Genomic DNA, 20,885 nt, shown 5'->3' with positions numbered 1-20,885 from the left:
CTTCTCCCATGCTGCTCCCTATGCTTGGGATTTCCTCCCTACACAGTTAAGAACTAACACTTCCTTGTCCAGTTTCAAGACTGAGTTGAAGACGATTTAGTTTAGGAAGGCATTTCATATCAACTGGTTCCTAATTCGTGATGTCCACTTTATTTTTGCTGTACTATATGTCCACTTTACTTTTGCTGTACTATTTTAACAATGTTTTTATTTTGTGTTTTAGACTGTATGCAGAATGGCAGGTTTTATTACTATTTTATTCTGTCTTGATCTATGTCATGTAAAGTGCTGTGCAAACTTTACAGCAAAATATAAGGGTCTGTGTCATGCAGCCTGGAGCTGGCAGCATGATTTACTGCACTGGGGTGACATCAACCCAAGTGACACCACTGACTAAACCATTAGCATTACTATTACCTATGCTGCTCCCTGTCACTGCTCATGGTCTATTTTGCTGGATTTGCCCAACATCTTACAGAAACCCAGTTGGCTGAAACATGAGACTTGGGCAGGATGATTTAAGGTTGTGTAATAGGAGACTTTATTAAATATGAAGAGTCTTCTTTTTTTTTTTAAAGTGAAGTCATATATACAATACAGGACATGAAAGTGATAAATATTCCTCTTGGCCATTTAAAAGGCTCTGTCAGTTGAGGGGGGTCTCCTAAATAGTCAAGGAAGCAAGTGGTTTGGAACAGCTGGGGACCAGGGCCTAAATGGGAACAACCTGGCAGCATTTAAAAATGTATATAAAGACATGAAAAAGACAAACAACAATCCGTTATAGTTAAGTCCATTCATAAACACAGAAAAGAACGTATCATTAAAATCTGACACAATACTCTGATGACTGACTATACGAAGTGCTCAACCAGACGTTTTCAGAGCAAGATTTCACAGGGGATTCTCCACAGGGGACAAAGGCGAGGGACAATCCAGGATACTGTCATAAAATTTAAGTGATTTCTCATGCTGTAAAAGTTGCTCTTGAAGAAGACTCCCTCTGAATCCTTCATCATAATCTTGCCGCAGGTTATTGTATCTGCAAAACAAAAATAAATAAAGCCACGTTTGCTGTGCAGTACAACATAATATTTGGGTGTGCCAAATATATTTAATATCATTCAAGTCCAATAAAAATATTCAGAGAGAATGAGAACAAGGGATAGATTGAATGGTCTTATCCTAACGTGAACAAATGGTCGCTCCACCCCAACATCATTTCTTTTCTCAGGGTCAGACACCTCATATTTGATGCATAGGTCTATGGACTCAGAGAAGGTGTCTCTGACTGCGTTTCCACTATGATTTAAAGCGAATTGCTGATCGGGTTATATGACCATCGTTCCCATTTGAAACCAGTCCCAATCCTATTGTGATTGGTTTCAATCATGATGAAGTGAGGGAAATGCAAAAAAATCTGCTCTTTCCTGACACTAGTTCTTTGGTGGTTTTTTTTAAAAAAAAAATCTCGATTTTGAAGTGTGTTCAACAAGTGGGAATGACAGATCTGAATCGCATAATTTTGGAAGGGAGGGACTAATCACAGAAGAGTCTTTACCATCCCTCTTCAGTTTTTGGTAGATCCACCATTTCTCCCCCCTCCCCCCCAGCACTGCCTTTGTGTTTGTGGTGCGACCTATGGTTGCATGATTTTGTTTAAAAAAATGATAGAAAATTTGATTCATTCATTTTGCAACTACTTGCAATTACTCAGATGGCAAGCTGGGCAATTGGGCCGACAACAGCTCAGTGAGACATGCAGTTGCAAAACCAATGAATCAAATCTTCTATCAATTAAAAAAAAAAAACAGGCCCCAAGCTAGGCTGCTGCTTACATCATCTGATGATGTTCAGATGACTAACACACATTTTGAAGTGGTGCAAACTAGTGGGGACAATTGTGCTCAAAAAGAAGCGATTATAGGGGGATAAGGAAAAGATCCACTTCCATAGTAGGATCGATGGACCTTTGGAATTGATTCATCACAAACTGGTTTAAATGTAAGTGGGAATGGGGCCTGAGTAAGACAGGGAGTTTTCCCCCAATTCCATCTGGCTACTCCAGTGCAGCCAACTCTAGGCAGCCTTACTACCAAGTGACCATATCTTCTCCTGCATTAGAAGCTTGTCTTGATATCATTTTCTGGCATTACTGTCATTCACCAGTTCTGAAGAGACCAACCCAAAAGCCTAAGCAGAATCATGGCCACCTCCATGCCATTGGAGTCAATATTGCTGGAAGCAAGCAAAACTCCTTTAACCAGAAAAGGCTTCTCCCAGTGGAAACAGATGTAAATGCTGAATATCTAAGGATTTACCTATGTGAAATAATCCAGAAGCCCAAAGTATTAATCATCATTAATGAGGCCAAGAAAAAGTAAAATCTCTCCAATTTGCCCTCATTTAGAATATTTGGAAACCAGTCACCTGTATGGAAAAAATTATAGACATTAGAAGGATTTTAACAAATCAATTAATCAGTTCATGAATGAGTACTGTACACAGTACTCTATCCTTCTTCATATGATCCATGAATATTGAGGGCAGAAGGTTATCTAAACCCTCCTACCTATGACTACAAAGAATACTGCACAGTTACAAGGATAGAGAAGTAGGAATGATGGTATTGGTGAACCCTTAAGGGCAATCGGCATCTTATTCATACACCAACATTTACAGTGCTAAAGAATATAAAGATATAAGGGAGAAATCAGTGTCCATCACAGGACATGTAGTGGACATACATCCTGTCTGTTTGGATGTGCTTTCCTCCTCTTCAGAAACTAGAATGGGATAATCTTTCTTTACACACAGTAATACACTTGTGTGTAAATTGGGAATTGCCTGTCAGAACCAGGCAATTCCCAATTTGTGGGGGTTTCTGCTGACTGGAAAATGTATGCACACTCTGCAAACAATGACTAGGATACTCTATGCCACAGTGTGATCTAATAGTGCTGCAGGAACAATTACGCCACATGTTTTCTATCAAGACTCTATCAGACTTAATGTTTAGTCACTGTAGGTCCCCCTCGTACAGCCACTCTGGTGGAGAATGGTAGAATGGTGTCAAAGAAGCGTGTGGCTATGTTGCCATAGTCAGGCACAGACTGATGAGACCTATTGCCATCATACAGAGGTTTCAGCATCTGGGTACAGAACATAGTCAGATGCTTCTCCAATTCCCCCTGTTCTCCACAAGCCAAGAAATGGCTGAGAAGGGTCTGCAGTGGCTAAATGGTGAATCAGGGATATTGTGGATAGTTTAAGAGAATACCAGTTTTAATAACAACCCTCCCTCTCAAAGATATATACAAGTGGACTTACCCTTACCCATGTCACTAACAGGATTCCAGCTATTGTTTGTTGGAGCTGGTTCTGAACTTTAAGGGAGCTGTCCAAAGTGCTGAATCCCATCATCAAAATAGCTTCAGCACTTTGAACCACCTTTAAAGCTCCTTCAAAGTTCAGACAATTTGCTATCCCACCTAACATGGAGGCCACCAGCTGCTCCTGTATAAGCTAGCCTTCCAAACCAGTGAACAAACTCTAATAAGCCTAGTAAAAGAATGTATGCTATTGAAAATTATGCCCAGCATGTATTTTTTGCAAGCCAGTGGGGAAAATCTGAACAAAAGTGTGTAGAAAGTGTGCAAATTAATGTGGAGAAATTAAGAACATTATGGATAATGCATATAAAATATGATTAATTTCCATAAGTAAAGGGAAAATAGTTTCTCAGCAGGATACAAACCAAGGGTGTGATGGGAATGCAGGTGGGATTCAGGAAAAACAAAACAAAACAAAACACAATGAAATAGAGACTGAGGATTTTCGCATCCCTGTCAGGCAGACCTATATTCTTGCAGAGTCCCTTGAGTCCCATTTAATTGTAAGTAGGATAAACTATGCCAGACCTGTTCTACAAAGTATGCTAAACCATGCCATACCTTAGAAGGTGGTATAGGTAAATAATGTTTTTGAAAACCAGGGAGACATCCTTCTTAGGCAATTTAAAGTCTGCCCTGTGGCACACAGGGTAAAAAGTTTAACCTATATCTTTGTGGAAATCACATCTTTGCCAAGGCCTTAATGGGTTTGCCATGCCAATAGGTCTTGGCAGTGGATGCCATCTGATATGATTAAGGATGAACTTGTCGAATGCACTTTAAAACTGCTCTGCTGCTCTGATCTCAGCTCCAGAGGCATAGAACTATAAAGTGTAAAACCATTTCTTTTGAGCAACATGAGACAATAGCCCTGTGGTGGTTCTCAGATATGGAGTGTGACAGGAAAACTGGTCAACAATTGAGGTATGGATATGCTGGTGAGATCATTTTGGAAGAATGCTTCATTATTAATAACTTGGTGGGTGGGAAGACTATCTGCTTAGATGAATACAGAAACGTATGTGATCTCTTTCACATTACACAATTATAGCAACTTCAGTCTCTTGGAATTTATAGTTCGGTGATGCACTAGAGCTTTCTGGCAGATAATTCAAAATACCACATGAAATTAAAAATCCCAGAATTCCAGAGAAGGGAGCCATGGCAGTTAAAGCAATGTACAAGATATTGTAAGTGTGTAGTGTGAAAGAGACCTACACTTCAATAGTCATTTTATACCTGAATAAGTCCTCTCGCTTTGCCTTTCCTTTCCTTTCCCTTTTAGGATTGCCAGGATGTTCAGATGTTAAGTATTGTAACTTTTATTTAAAAGCAGGAACCATCCCCTGGTGAAAGACAAGAGTATCATCTGTCCTGGAAGCACCAACTCCCTCTACTCTCTCATTAATCCTGCCTTAAGAATGAGCACAAAGAGTTATGTCTGCTGGAATTTTGTAAATTTTTGACATCGTTTTGCTTTGCTTCATGCTTTAGATCCTTTGTTATAGGCCCCTAAGTTTTATCCTTGACTTATCCACGAGTCATATCAAAACCCATAATTTTGGCCCCACAACATGCCCTTGAGTTATATATGAGGTCAACTTATAGTTGAGTATATACAGCATATTCCACTTTTCTCCTGAATAGACCTCAAAACAGCTTAAAGTCTAAATTAAAACATCTAAAACAAAGTGGAACACAAAAGTATAAAAACACATTAAACCAGATATTCAGTTAAAACACTAGATATTCAATTAAAACAATTATTCTGCCCTGATTAGCCAAAGCTTCTCTGCACAGAGGTTTCAGTTATCTGTCAAAACACAGGTTAGATAGATGCCAAAGGACTTGTTTGCTAAGGACATGTCAAATCCTGTTTCTAAAGCCAACCAAAGTCAAGATTACCAGTCATAGCGCATACTGGGATGAAGGAGTCAAGTGCTGAATTCTCTGATAGGCACCAGTGTTTCAATAAGATCTCACTTATTAGGAAATACAAATATAATCACTACAAACAGAAGGAGCGGAACCTTATCCAAGCTTTGGGGAACAGCTGGGAGGTAGGATCCATGTCATGAAGAATGAAACCACCACACTACTGGTAAGATGGAGTCACAGGAAAATGGGTTCACTCTTAACCACCAACCCAAACTCCACTGCATGTATTTGCATTGCAACTTTTAGAGAAACTTATTTCCCTAACAAGTAACATGGGGGGATAGGTTTTGTCATGCGTCTCATTAAAATGTCAGGGGAGGTATAAAGAGCCTTAAGAAATCAGTTCCTTCAGCTCGTACTGAAAATATCACTGTCACCCATCATCTGTTTGCACTCATCAAATTTCCAAGAAGTCTTATTTTTATCACATTCACACCATCCTTCATAGATGCATTTTTTAAAGAAATGATTAACGCCACTTAAAGCTCCGAGTGACTATCTTATCTACTTTGCCAGGGAAACACAACTTGAGACAAACATGATGCTACCAGATGCAAATATGCCATAAGTATTCTATCAGATACATTTTTGAATTTCTTTGCCACTGTGGATTTGACAAATTGGGTTCCAAACCTCCACCTCCAATCAGTTGCAATGGAGAGATACGGAGATACTGCCATATACTAGTGTCACATTCTTAATGGGGCAATCAGCCTGTAGTTAAATGAAAGTCATACTGCAATGCACAAAGGCATGAGGCAAGCCATTGTCTTTCAGCAATCCCCACCTGGGAAACTATTAAATTTAATTAATTAACTGTTATTAAATTTAATTAATTAACTGTTATTAAATTTAATGCATTAAATTTATTATTAATCTATTCAGTCTGAAGTTCGTCATACTAAAGTTTCATGGAAGTAACAGGGCACAAATTAATTGCAATTAATTAATTTGTCTTATTGATTTCAGTGGAACTATTATCTTGGTCTGTGCCTGAAACCAAGGGATTTATATGCTGATAACTAAAAATGATCAGAGTGGCTCACAAGATTACAAACATGGGATGCAAATAAATAAATAAATAAATAAATAAATAAATAACTTTTTTAAAAAAATTGAAGCAAGAATAATATAAAACATCAGAGCAGCAACAAACAAAACAATAAGGTCACCAGAAAGTGATAAGAGATCATCTAACAGGTAATAATTTTAATCAATGATATTTCAGAAGGAATGGCCAAATAAACAAGAAAGCCTTTTGTTGTGGTTAGAATTCAAAGACATAGTTGTGTTAGTCTGGAAAATCAGTCTGCAAATGGATCTTGAGAGTAACTGAGAGAGAGAAAGAAGTTGGGAGCATAAGCTTTTGTAGACTTAAGTCTACTTCCTCAGATGCATGGAGTGAAGTTCTCAGGATCAGACATTTATAAGCAGGCTGTGTGTAATTAGCAACAGAAATGCAAACTTTGTGGGTATGGTGATGAAGTGGCAAGTTGTAGTCGAATGCAAATCCCACTATGCCACACCAATTCTCTGTTAGAAAGCCTTTACGCAACACCAAAACCCCTGCAAACATGCTGCCTAAACAGAGAATGTGATGGGAGAAATAAGTGACATTGGGTGCATTCAGACTGACTGAAAAGTCATCAATTTTGTTCCTTTTTGTTGCAATTTTATGCTGGGTTAAAATAAATGGACCTGGGGAGCTGGTATAAAAAGTATCTGATTGTATTGAGAGCTGACAGAAAATTCTGGGATACACAAAACATATATGGCTCTCCAAAATAAAATAGGAAAGAAAAGGATCAAGGATTTGGGACTTTCCTGTCTTTTAAATCAAACTGGGTGTGCCCTTGACCAGGCTGGATGTAATTCAAGATGATTAAAGTTCTGGAAATCAAGTCTTATGAGGTTAAATGTAGAGAGTTGAGTATATTTAGCTTGGAGAAAACTTGGAACTCATATGATGGCCATCTTTAAATATCTGAAGGGATGTCAAGCATAAGATGGAGTGAACTTGTTTTCTGCTGCTCCAGAGGCTAGAAAAAGAACTAGTGGATTCAAGTGACAGGAAAAGTGATTCCACCTAATCATTAGAAAAAACTTCTATATTGTATGAACTGTTTGACAGTGGAATAGACTGCCTCAGATGGCGGTGGTGATAGACTGTTCTCCTTTAAAGGTTTTTAAATAGGGGTTAGGTGGGCATCTTTCTGGAGTGTGGTGTATTTCTTTGGGGAGTGGGTGAGTGAGCTGGGGCTGTTTTTGACATGGTGTTCAATTATACTGAGGTTCATTTCACCGGGAATAAGTCTATGATTAGTTCAACAATGACAAGAGATCTCAGTGCTTCATGTCACCATGAAAATCTGAAGATGCATCAAAATATTAGAACAGTCGGGCCTTTGCATGTACCACCAACTTGAGTTAATTTGTGGAACAAAATTCAAGTGGTACCTGCAGTGGAGACATTCTGTGGTGTTCAATCTCCGTATCCCAAGCATGGCTAGCATACCCTCCTATTGTCCCAATCTGGCAGGGACAGATCTGACTAATCCTTTGTTATCTCACTTTTTCAGTTGCTATTAAAATGTCCAGTTTTCTTTCTCCTTCCCTCACTTTCACCCTAACCTCACTTGCTGCAAGCTGACTTACTTCACTTGTTGCAAGCTGAATTCAAAGTGCAAAAGTAGTCTGCACTCAATTAATTTAGTGGAGGGAAAAACAGGATCTTGCCTCTCCCTGTATTTATTTATTATTATTTCCAGGATTTTCTGTAGACTGTGTAGATTACAAATTATTGCAGCTTCTCACTGCTTGTGTTTTTTTCCTCATTAACAATTTTTGCCATCTTCACCATGCTTTGTTGTGTGCCTTCAAGTTGTTGCCTAATTATGGTGATCTTAAGGTGACCTTATCATGGGGGCTTTCTTGGCAAGTTTCTTTAGAGAGGTTTTGTCATTACCATCCTCTAAGGCTGAGAGTGTGTGACTTGTCCAAGGTCACCCAGTGGGTTTACATGGCTCAGCTGGGATTTGAACCCTGGTCTCCAGAGTCATAGTCCAGCATTCAAACCACTACACCACTCTGGGTCCAACTCACGACACTCCTACTTGACCAGGTTTGTCCCAGTATTGATCAGTGAAATGTTGGATCTCAGCAGGTGTCAAAGATAAAAATCCTAATGAATTATTGGTTTGGCCCAGTTTGGTCTATCTGTGCATTTCATTTTTTCTTCCTGTCTGTAGTACCTTGCATTTTTCCCTGTTGAATTTTTTTTAAAGTTTTGGCCTAGCTCTCTAATGTGTTAAGGTCAAGATGGCTTGGAAACTGCAGCCAGTACAAAATGCAGCAGCTGATTGCTGACTGAAATTCCTTTAAAGAATGGCTCTGGAGCCCAATATACTTCCCATCTAAATTGGAGGTGCTTGTTATCCCATCTAGTAAAGCCCTAAACAGCTTGGGACCATCTCTGCCTACATATATGCCTGCCTGAGGACTGAGATCTCATGGGGTGCTCTAACCAGTTTATCACCAGAGAACAATACACTGTGAGGCTGTGGGGGAGGCATTTTCAGCTGGGGTGCCCCAATTGTGGAATGCCCTTCCTTTGCAGGCCCAAATGGCACCAATGCTGGCTTCATTGAGAATTAAATAAATGACTATTTATTAAAATATTTGAGCCTCTTGGATTTATCTCAAAGAGCTAATGTACATGGTTTAACAACTGTTTAAATTTTTAACCTGTTTTAACTTCTTAAATGTGTTTAATATGTGTGTCTTCAAGCAATTTCTGATATATGAGAACAGTAAAGAGAATCTTGCAAGATTTATTCAGAGGAAGTTTGCCATTGAGGCTAAAACAATGTGACTTGCCCAAAGAGCCTCAGTAGGTTTCCATGGCTGAGCAGGGATTTGAACCCTGATCTCTCAGAATCCTATACCAGGACTCAAACTACTATAACATTTTGACTCTTTAATGTCATTTTTAAAAGTTTATTTAAAGTTTTGTTATGGTTTTAAAGTGTTTAAATCTGTTTGTATTGATTTGAGTTCTATGCTGTCCTGAGATTGTATGGTATAGGATAGAATATTTTAATAAAATGAAATGCATTCATAAATAAACGACTACTGTGACTGTGGTGGGGACAGCTTTATCTCTATCTCTATTTTATGCTTCCCATCAAGTGCCTAGAGGGGGTTAGGAATCTTAACACCTAACTGTATCAAAGAGAAAAGAAAAAGAAATCTTATGACTCTGCATATTTTCAGTGCAGCAAAATGGGACCACCTGACCTCATACTTAAAATATCGCAATTCACACACCTGCTCACACCTACTGGCAGAATGCATTACGATTGCTTGGCACCTTGGGGAGATTTTTGACCTTAACATTTAACAAAAAGGAGAGCAGTAAAAATGATAAATTAATTTAGGGGTTGGGAGGAAAGAGTCAAGATACTAGTATCAAGCCAACCAAGTATCTTTAAAAAAAAAAAGAAAGAGGTGGAAAATAAGAAGGTGAAAAGAGAGACTTGACATAAATTCTCAAATATTTAAAAAACCCTGCCATAAAGTAGATTCAAAGACAATTCTTCCTCACAGTTACTAATCTTTCGTAAAGCAGCAACCACATTCTTTCTCTATTTCTTCCTCTTCTTGCTTTTTAAGACTATGGTCCATGCATTCAGGAACTTCAACCTACTTTGAATCATAGAGTTGGAAGGTAACACAAGCGGTATCTAGTCCAACCCACTGCCATGCAGGAATTCACAACTAAAGCACTCCTGAAATATGCCCATTCAATCTCTGTTTAAAGACCTCCAAAGGTGAAGAACTCACCACCTTCCAAGGCAATCTCTCCCATTTTTGAACAACCTTTTTGAACAGTAAAAAAAAGTTCTAAATATTTAGATGGAATCTTATTTCTTGCACAGAGGGTCCTTGGTATCTTGTGGTCTCTTCCAGCTCTATCATTCTGTGATTTAAAGATAGCTTTCATGTCACCTCTCAGTCTTCTGTTCTCCATGCTAAACATATCCAGCTCCCCAAGTTGATTCTCATAAGGCTTGGTTTCCAGATCTTTGACCATGTTGATCAATGATCTCTGGACACTTTCCAGCTTGTAAATATCCTTCATGAACTGTGGTTCCCAGAACTGGACACAGTATCCCATGGGAGGCCTTTGACCAAAGCAGAATAGAATAGCACTACTACTCTTGATCTGGATGCTATGCTCCTATATAGTTAATTTATGGTGTTGTGACTTCTGAACAGTTTGCCAGCTCCAGGCAGCATATACCTACAAATTATTTTTACAGTTTATTATGTAACATGTACATAATGAATTATTTTAAAAATCTTTCCAAGCTCTGGGCATTTAAAGGTATATGTGACAGAGTAGATACACATGGACACATGCACTATAGGTATCAGGATGGAACATTAAGGGCATGAGATGAGGCAATATGATTTAGTGGTTACAGTTACTATTTACCCTAAGTTTCAATTCACATTCATCCAAAAAAGCTTTGTGAGATAGCTCACCAGCTGTTCTTGATCTAGTTACCTACTCTCTTCCACCTAACTTTCCTCACATTGTTGTGAAAATAAATTTGGAGAGGGGCAGAACCATGTATGACACCCTAAGCAGAATACAGAACAGATCGAATAAAAATATATAATAAACAAGCTCCAGAATTTAGCACCTTTAATAATTGAAGAGCTTTTCTCCTATATTTGTTGACAGGCAATTTGCAGTGCTGTTTTAGAAAAGCTCAGATGGGTGATTTAATGGGCAGATGCTGCTGGTTGTAAAGATCAGGCTTCAGTACACAAAATGGCTTCACATCTACTTTGAACAGAGAAAAAAATGTATAAACAGAAACCAACCCTTTGCTCCAGGCACTAACTGGAACTTTCAAAGTATGGTATTCCTCCAACATTCCATGGATGAAGAATAGTTACACTCAAAGGCATACCTCCCACTATAGTGCAAAGATACAGACATACTATAACTATATGAATCCACACTGGTACCTGAAAGAGATGCTGAACTACAACATCAAAAGAAAAGTGCATATTTTTTAGAGAGACAACTCTTCTGAAAACTCTTCTACTTTTGAAAACTTCTGTCCAAGAACTAATAGTGTCTTCTTTTCATGTAAAACCTGAGCTAAGCAAACAATAATTTTATATGGGAATATTCATGTTTTTTCATTTATAGTTCAACACTAACTCCCTTATTGTCTTACCATTGTCTTGGTTGGTTAGAGCTGCTTGGAGTTGAAGACCAACAACATTTGGATGGCACCCCTTTGTCCATCACTGTGCTACTAAATTAATGAGCAAAGTTTGTTTGGAAACAAAACTTGAAGGCGGGCTTCTTTACTATTACACTTCTCTTACAGTGAAATTAATTATGCAACAGGCAGATACACAAATGGTAGCATGTGTTTGTTCCTTCAAGTCATATGTCAACTTATGGTGACCTCATCAATTTCGTTGGGTTTTCTTAGGCAAGGAATGCTCAGCGGTGATTTTGCCAGTTCCACCCTCTAAAATATAGCTTACAGCATCTGGTATTCCTTGGCAGTTTCCCATCTAAATACTAACCAGGGCTGACTCTATTTAGCATCTAAATAGGTTAACCTTTTTAAGGTATTTAGGCAGATATACAAATACAATATTACCATCACACTAGCTAGCAGAAATGGGAGAACCAGCATGGTGTAGTTGTATGAGTGTTGGATTATGACTTTGGATAACAGAGTTCAAATCTTCGCCTAAGCATGAAAACTCACTGCAAGACCTTGGGCAAGTCACATGCTCTCATTCTCAGAGGAAGGCAACCCTGTCTGAACAAATCTTGCCAAGAAAACCTTGTGATAGGGTTGTCTTAAAGTCACACAACACCAACAACAATCAGTAATTGAGACTGTAGTCAAGAAATCAGAACCCTTAGACATGGAAAGATAGCTATGAAGGCACTAGATAAAATCCTTAAGAGTAAAGATATATTATTTAATCATTAAATACTAAAATCAAAACCATCCAGGGCATCTTATTTCTGATTTCTGTGTATGGTTGTGAAAGCTGACAGTGGAGAAAGATAACAGGAAGAAAATTGACTCATTTGAAATGTTGTGCTGGACTACAGATACTATACACTTCCAAAAAGACAAATGAATGGGTCCAAGAACAAAATAAGCTTGAACTCTCATTAGAAACAGATGACCATATTGAGGCTGTCTTACTTTGGACATATCATGAGATGACGTGACTCATATGTCCAAAGTAAGATGGTAATGTTTGGTTAAAGGAAGGCAAGAGGAGAAGAGAAGGACTCCACTACAGGTGGATTTATTCAGTCAGGGAAAATATGGCCCTGAGTATGCAGGATGTGAGCAGAGCACGCCTCTTGGAGAGCTTTAGTTCATAGGATCATTAAAGTTGATTTGAGGGCAAATAACAACAAATGAAGCAGAATCTTATCAACATCTTATGCACACTTAAATGGGGCAAGTAAATATATTAGAGACCTGTTTGATCAGAGTATTCAGTGCCCACCACAGCCAACCAGATCCCTATTAGAAGGCCACAAGAAGCTCATCTGCCTAATAGCACCCTCTTCTCTGTGGATATCAGCACTATAGCACCCAACCCTGCTACTCTTCCCTAGCAACTGATATTTGTGTGTGTTCCGATTCTGGTACTGGTGGTGGAGTATTACCATGATTAATAGCTCCTGATAATATCATACTCCATGGACCTGTTTAACCTTTTTAAAAAACCATCCAAGTTGGCAGCCATCACACAACCTGCGATAGAAAATTCCATCATTTAGCCATGTATTGTGCAACAAAGCACTTCCCTTTCTCTGTCTTAAATCTCTCACCATTCATTTTCAGTGGATGACTTTGGGTTCTAGTACACTGAATCCAAAAACAAAAAGTGTCTCCATCTCTCCTTGCTCCATAACCATGCATAATTGGATGCACCATTACAGTGTCCTTGCACAAAAGGTCAAACTAGATGATACATTTAGTATGTCGACTAATACTAATGCTCTCTCAAGTGGTGAAAGGTGTATGCTTGTAGTAGCATGACATTTTCTTTGCCCACACATCTTGCACTTAGTATTCTTCATTTTGTCATTGGGAGGTGATCAAGGGAAGCTCAGTTTACAAGTCTAGTTGTGAAGGTAAAGGCATACCTCTGCTAACAAAGCCTCTGACAAAGAACCTTCTTTCTTGTCTTTATGTAATTTTAAACCTTAATTGTTTAATTTTCTTTTTAAGGGGGGAATATTTTGTATATATAGTTATATTATTTTTAATATTGTAAGCCGCTTTGATTGTTTTGACAAAAAGCGGGGTAGAAATAAAAGTTTTATTTTATTTATTTTTGGCTTTTTACAAAGTCTTTTTATGCCTGCCCAGCCCACCTTTCCTCCTTTTCCTTAGTTTAGCAGGAAGTCTTTAGCAGCACCAGCACAGGGAGGATGGTGAAAGAGGGCTGGAGAAACATAGAGTTTGGGTACCTGATTACAGCAGTGGTACTGCAGTAATCAATGCAATAAAATAACATTGTAGGTGGACCTTTACTTACTGTCTTTTCTAACCTAAACATCTGCACCTGTCATAACCTTTCCTTAAAGGGGAATTGCTTCAAACTCTTAATCATTTTGATTGTACTTTTTTGTATCTCCCCCAGCTCTGCAGTATACCTTTTGAATATCTTTCCTTAAGATGCAAATTTGTTTCCTTCTCATCTTATTTCTGGTTAACAGAAATACCTTTTAAAAAATTCAACCCACTTTTGAATAATGATGGATTGATTTTATAGTAATGCTATTATTATTTGGTTTTTTAAAAATATTTAAAATGTGATACAGTTGATTCTATAGAAGTTCCTTGTTTTTATGTGTTTTATGCTATTCTTTTCGTCTTTGGTTATTTATTTTTTTGTAATAGTTTAGGCACTGATGTTAATACTATCTACTTTTTTGTCTAAAATAGACATACGGTAAGCTAGCTTAGGAAAATCTTTGCGTTGAAAGATCGTATATGAGTTTCAAACATAAATATTCAAATATGTTTCCTGAATTTTGCCCATTCCTAAGTCAAATCTTTTCAAATAACCCTTTGCGGAAATCATGATAGATAGTGATATAAGCACAGATAAATATAGATGTCTATGTCATCACTGTGCTCTTTTAGTGTAACATGAGGACTCCTAACACAATTTCAGAGGACAGAAGGCTGTCCTGTTAAGACACCACACATTAATTATTGTGTCTTTCAGAAAAAGAATGATTTATTACATTTTGATGAATACAGCTGCATCTTAGTGACCTATCTTAATCATGAAAAAGAGATCAATAAACTGCTGCCACCTAGACTTTTAAATATGCTTCTAACAGAAGTCAATAACCAATAGGAAGAGGGTACAGCTCCCCAAAGAGGGGGGGGGGAAGGAAAGATATTTTCACTATGCTTAAGGATTGTTTCACCTTGTGAGCCAAAGTAAACCACTTGGATGAAAAAGGCCCCCATAATGCTGCCAGCTCCACTGAAGAAAGTCGAGACTTGCATGGCGACCCCACGAATTCTACTTGGCACAAATTGGAATATAATGAAGGAACCTTTGTAAAACAAGAAAGGAAAAAGACATGAAGGGTATAACAGGGGTGTCACGATGCATTCCTTGTTGTTCTATATTCATGATATTTCCCAGAACATGTGAAACTGCAGCCAGCTGCTGCTTGGGCATGCCCCATCTTTGCACAATCACTCCATGGCCATGGAATGTACATTTGTATACATATATACACATATATATCCCATATGTACATTTATGACTTGGAACTTATAGTAGGGTCTCTGTTCACACAGAGAAAAGGTAGAACCCCTCTTCAGGTCTTGCCACTTCAACTCAGCAAGTCAGAAACTAGGGGGGCAGCACAAAGGTTGACAATTTTTTCACAAACCAATATAGGACAACCTGCTCTATTGCCCAGCCTGCTGGTGCATATGAGACAGACCTATATAAAGCCCACCTCAATCCTCCTAAGTGTAAGGCCTCACATTAATGTTCCAGGATCCTGAGAGATTAGAAGTCTCATGGGCTACTCATGTGCCTGCCTCACTTGCTAACTCTTTCAGACCCCTGAAGGGGAGAAAGAGAGTAGAGTTTGAAGGGACCGGGGGGGGGGGGGGTCAATGGCAGACACAATAGACAGGACACTTGTGAACCTTAGACAAGGCAGGGGGACATTGGAGTTATGATCCTTTACATGCATTTAGATACCCTGTCCATCTTTAGCCTCAAACTGTTTGATATGAATAAAACTACAGTCAGCCCTTCTTATACACGGATTTCTTATACATGAATTCAAGCATACACGATTTGAAAATATTCAAAAAAAGTATAAATTTCAAATAGCATACCTTGATTTTCCATTTTTTTAAGGGACACCATTTTGCTATGTCATTATATTTAATGAGACTTGAGCATCCATGGATTTTGTTATACACGGGGGATCATGGAACCAAACCTCAGTGTATAACAAGGGTCCACTGTATTAATGTTTTTTTAAAAAAAAAGTTGATGTTTTTGGTTTTAGTTGTCTGTGAAACATTGGAGGGTATGCCACTTTAGTCCTGGTATCTCAACTTCCTATCTTCCTAGCCTTAGCTTTAGCACGTTTACTAGATGTAATGGATGGAAACCCCCACCAGAGGTGGCCAATTAGACATTTTTCCTATCCACAAAGAACATTAGTGTTCAGAACGCAGCGGTAACTACTAGAATGACAAATGAAGCTCTTTCTGTTCCAATGATGAATGAGCCTGTTCAGAAAAGCGGTGGAAGAACGCCAGGGGTGACGATTCTGATGAAAGGTACTCAGGCCGCCCCTGTTCAAACAGATGTCATTCTGTGCTCAAGTCAGTTGGTTTTAAGGCTAGAAAATGAAATAAAATGGTCTTCTTACAGGTGGGAGTCACCAGAGCTTCTGCCACACCAAGCAAGATGTATTGAGGGGCCAGATGGACACACGGCATGGAGGAAACAAGGAGTACTTTGCCTGAAACAGTCTGTTCCACTGAAGGGAAATGTTTCCTGTGCACCTCAAAAAACCCAGCAACCATCACAGACAAGGCAGCAAACGTGTAACCTACAACTGGGTACAAAAGGCATAATAGTAATTATTATTAATCATTCTACATCGCTTTTCTGAATTACGTCTAGTATGCTGGAGGCAACAATTAAGGCCTTTTGTGTATACCTCTGAATTCAGTGGAGTTTTCATGATGTTTGACTTTCAGGTCTTATAATAATCTTTATTCAAAATTTTGACATATAAATATAAACACAAATACCAAACAAGACAAAAGAACAGAAAATAAACACTTAAATGTCTCATCCCATCCTTGCCTCCTCCCACAGTTCAATTAAATGGAGGAAAGCAAAAAAGAAAGAAGGGGGAAAGGAGCAAAGAGGAAAAAAGAAAAGCCAAAAAGTTTTTAAAAAGTTTAAAAAATTGACCTCCCATTTTCCCTCTGACTGATCCTTAAATTTATCTATTACATCTTCCTCTCTACACTATTCATTGTCTACATTTATCTCTCCTAAATTTATAAACCATAAATCGACTGTGTTCATTTCTATTCACAAATATAGAAAAATGAAAACATATAACTAGCATAAAACATATATATAACTTTCAGTCCTTGCAAGGCCACTTTGTAATCAGACATGTCTTCTTGATTCCCAAGAAGGTGCTCATTGCTAAAACACTTTTGCTGATTTTTTTTGCAACCACATTTTCCAGAATTCAGCCACTTTTCACACATGTATATTCACAAGCCTCATCAGGTTTTCTTTGCTTCAATCAGAATCAGTCAAGTAACCACATAGTTCGGAAAAAATGGCAAGTTGCTCTTATGCTATTTTGTGGAAACATAACTCTTCGATAACTACAAGGGGACCCTGCCATTCTAAACAGATTATAACAATCTGGAGAAAATTCTGGGAAGGAGGGTGGGTGGGAGATTTCAGCCTTTCTGAATAATAAATAAGAATAAATGAAATGAAAATAACACCAAGCTGTATCATGGAGAGAATTAATTATTTGCTATTTGACGTTTTTAATTTGTTGCCTGTTTTATTGAAACCTTTCCTGTATTGCTATGTATTATTTATATGTATTATGCTATTATTTCTTAGATTGTATGCCATGGGCAGATTTACTCTTATCTATTTTATTGTTTGTATGTACAGCGCTGTGCAAATCTACAGCACTATACAAATAAAGCATAATAATAATAATAATAATAATAATAATAATAATAATAAATGAAATGATTCCTTACACTGGAAGTAGAAATTGCATTTAGAGAGGGATTATGCTAGTGCCAGTGTGGCATAGTGGTTTGAGCATTGGACTGTGACTCTGGATACCAGGGTTCGAATCCTGGCTCAGCCATGTAAGCCCATGGATGACCTTGGGCAAGTTATTCTCTCACCTTAGGGTCACCATAAGTCAGAAATGTGCCTAGGGATGTCATTGGAGAGTATGGGGGGGGGGGTTTCAGAGTGCACTGGGTGACACCCCAGAGTGGAGGTGTACACCCAGTGAGTTGGTACACCTCGTGGTATTGGCATAGCTGCTGGGTAAGTGAGAATGCCACACCAGACCCTAAATGGGCCATCCAGAGGCTGCATCACTGCCTCCCAGCAGCAGTCTATCCAGGTAGTGGGTGGCCAGCTGGGGGGACAGATGAGCGAGGCAGTCCAGCACTGCCAGCCCAGGCCCTTCCGGACATCCGCACTGAGTGACACTAACCAGACTGATGTTACTCAACTGGCCATCATGTTAACTGTGATGGGAAAAAGTACATAATCTTGGGAGAGTTCAGTATTGCATTCTTCTACACACGCTATGCCAGTGAATGAGGCTTCAAAGAACCATGAGAATTCTCTGCGTGGCACCAAGTGAAATATTTAACCTTTCGAACTTTTGCAGCATCATTAGACTTCAGGATTTCAAGATGTAACCCGAAGAACTGTCAGCACTGCTATCCAAGTGTTCTTTTTTCCAGCTCAATTGAGCCGTTATTTTATTTTAAATCCTGAGTAATTGCCACCTGCTGTTTCATACCCTTCTCCTTTGCACAAAGCTTAACAACAAACTTAATTAGGCTAATTCTAGTCAGATTAATACTTCCTGTCTTTCGGCACTGGCTGAGCTGCATACTACAGGGGGCTCGAATTAAACAGTAGAGAACAGGAAATGTTGATTTCTAAGCATGTGTGTGTTTTAAACTGCACTGCAGGATGGGGGGTAGTTTAAAATGGAAGAGCATTCCAGATGCAAAATTCATGCAAATGGCAATTGATTTCCAATTTTTTAAAAAAAGACTGCTCTTTTATTCTAAAAATACACACTAGCTAGAACTGAGGGGATTCTCATTACTTCTGAATGTGCTGGATGCCAGAGTGTAAGGAGCTTTCCGTCCCACAAAATCTGCTGGCTAGGTGTGGCTTAGGGGACAGCTTGTGGTCGCCCTGTGATGACGTATGCATTTTCCTGTGCGATAATATCCTCCCCCCCCCCCTTCAGTCCCAATCCCCTCTTATGCCCGGATCAGGCAAAAATGGCTACATGATAACCTCCTAATACAAGGATAAGTCAGACAGTACAACTCTTTGTCAAAGCATTTCAAATGATTTGAGTTAAATCTTACAACAACTCTCCTAGTACACTAATATATCCCCATGGGGTGCTGAGATAAGTCACCTGATGATTGTCTCCTAGAGGCAAAATTTGAACCAAATACAGTTTGTTGTTGTTGATGTTGTGTGCCTTGAAGATGTTTCCAACTTATGCCAAGCCTAAGGAGACCCTATCATGCAGTTATCTTGGCAAGATTTGTTCAGAGGGGGTTTGCTTTTGCCTTCCTCTAAGGCTGAGAGAAGGTGACTTACCCAAGGAAGGTTAGCCAGTGGGTTTCCATGGCTCAGTGGAGATTTGAAACCTGGTCTCCAGAGGTGTACTTCAATGCTCAAACCATTACACTGCACTGGTCCTCTGACCAGAGTGAAAACTGCAGGAGATTAATCATTGAGGGAATTTCAGCAGGCGAACTTTTTTCCTGGTTGTGGGATAAGCAACTCCTGCTGAAATTCCCTGTTCTATACTCCAAGAAAAGGTGCAGCAGCCTTTTCAGTTTTCAGTCTGGCAAACCTACTCTGGTTTCTTAGCCCCTATGCTACACTTCATATATCCACTGTATCTTCCTGGAGGTATTTGTCTCTAGATTGCTGAATCACCATGAGTTCAAGCCTCATTTTTTAAAAAAACTAATGCTTCTTTAAATTTCAAAAGGAATTAGATGGAAATGCTTTTGTGTAACTTCACTGGACGCAGCTTTAAACATAAGCTGGCTACCATATAGCCTCCAACTGTACTGATTTAGAAGAAACAATCTAACTTAGCTACATTTTAAAGTGCCACTTTGATCACTTTCTGATGTTGCTTGGTGACATGTGTTTCAATGAACTCCTTATTAATCTTGATTTGCAACTTGAGTTCCTTGTCAAGTTCTCTGCTGATGTATGGAAGAACAGTGTCCCTTTTTTTGTGGTGAGGGGGACTGCAAAATAGGGCAGTTTTGCTATGTGATCTGTTAATATTTTACTATCCTTGCTGAGTAGTGGTCCTACCAGTTCCTTCCTAATTCTCTTGTTTTGAATGTATTTTTTTTTGGGGGGGGGGCTTTTTGTTGCTCCTTGCTTGCCTATCCAGTCTTAGCTCATTCTGAGTGTTAAATTTCCTTACACAGTTCCTGCAAGCTTGGGCTACTCATCTATATTCTTTGATTCACCTTTCCTTCCATTCTGTATACATGCTCTTTTTTCTTTTCACTTCCTCCTTGAGTGTACTGTGCAACCACTTTGGCTCTTTCAAGATGTTTTCCATTTTGCTTCTTCCATGCAATTGTTTATGATTGTGCTTTCAGCAGTTCCTTGTTCATGAAATTCCACCCATGCTGGGTATCTTTTTCCTTTAGCATCTCTAGCCATTGTATTCTGCCCAGTACTTCTCTGAGCTTGATAAAATTCGCTTTCCTGAAATCCAAGGTTCATGTTTGGCAATAGTCTTTCTTTGGCCTGTCCCTCAGTCATGAATTCCAGCATTACATGATCAATCCCTGTAAAGTGACTCCAGTGATTAAGGGCCTGAACAGACAGGCCAAAATAAAACTGCTTCAGGTGACTTTGGAGGTATGCTGTTTAAATGGCACATGCATCTTAAGAGGCCAGAAGCTTCACCAAAACTGCACTTCAGTTTTGAGGAGCATGGCCTTTGGCATGGCTTCCGGCCTCCTAGGACACATGTTTAATTTAAACAGCATACTTTCAAAGTAGCCTGAAGCAGCTTTATTTTGGCCTGTTTGTTCGGGCCCTAACTCCTCCCTGTTGGTTAAGAGCAAGTCCAGGATTGCAGATCCCCTTGTTCTTTCTTCCATCTTTTGAAAGAGTAAATTA

At 38.9% G+C, this 20,885-nt stretch overlaps 1 protein-coding gene across 1 annotated transcript in view; it reads right to left on the bottom strand.

Moving 5' to 3' along the window:
* Positions 1-528: 528 nt before the first annotated feature.
* SLC15A5 (solute carrier family 15 member 5) overlaps positions 529-20,885 on the bottom strand; it is a 42,795-nt gene continuing 22,438 nt past the window's right edge. The window contains exons 6-9 of the mRNA XM_042469446.1: positions 16,327-16,515; positions 14,845-14,976; positions 2,322-2,430; positions 529-1,042 (exon numbers count right to left, since the gene is read on the bottom strand). Coding sequence (XP_042325380.1) covers positions 895-1,042; positions 2,322-2,430; positions 14,845-14,976; positions 16,327-16,515 — 578 coding nt within the window. The 3' untranslated portion in view covers positions 529-894. The remainder of the gene's footprint in view (positions 1,043-2,321; positions 2,431-14,844; positions 14,977-16,326; positions 16,516-20,885) is intronic.

This window comes from Sceloporus undulatus, chromosome 5 (genome assembly GCF_019175285.1).
Source record: "Sceloporus undulatus isolate JIND9_A2432 ecotype Alabama chromosome 5, SceUnd_v1.1, whole genome shotgun sequence".
Lineage (NCBI taxonomy): Eukaryota > Metazoa > Chordata > Lepidosauria > Squamata > Phrynosomatidae > Sceloporus > Sceloporus undulatus.
Note: the sequence above shows the minus strand (reverse complement) of the source record. Positions and strands in the feature narration are given on the sequence as shown.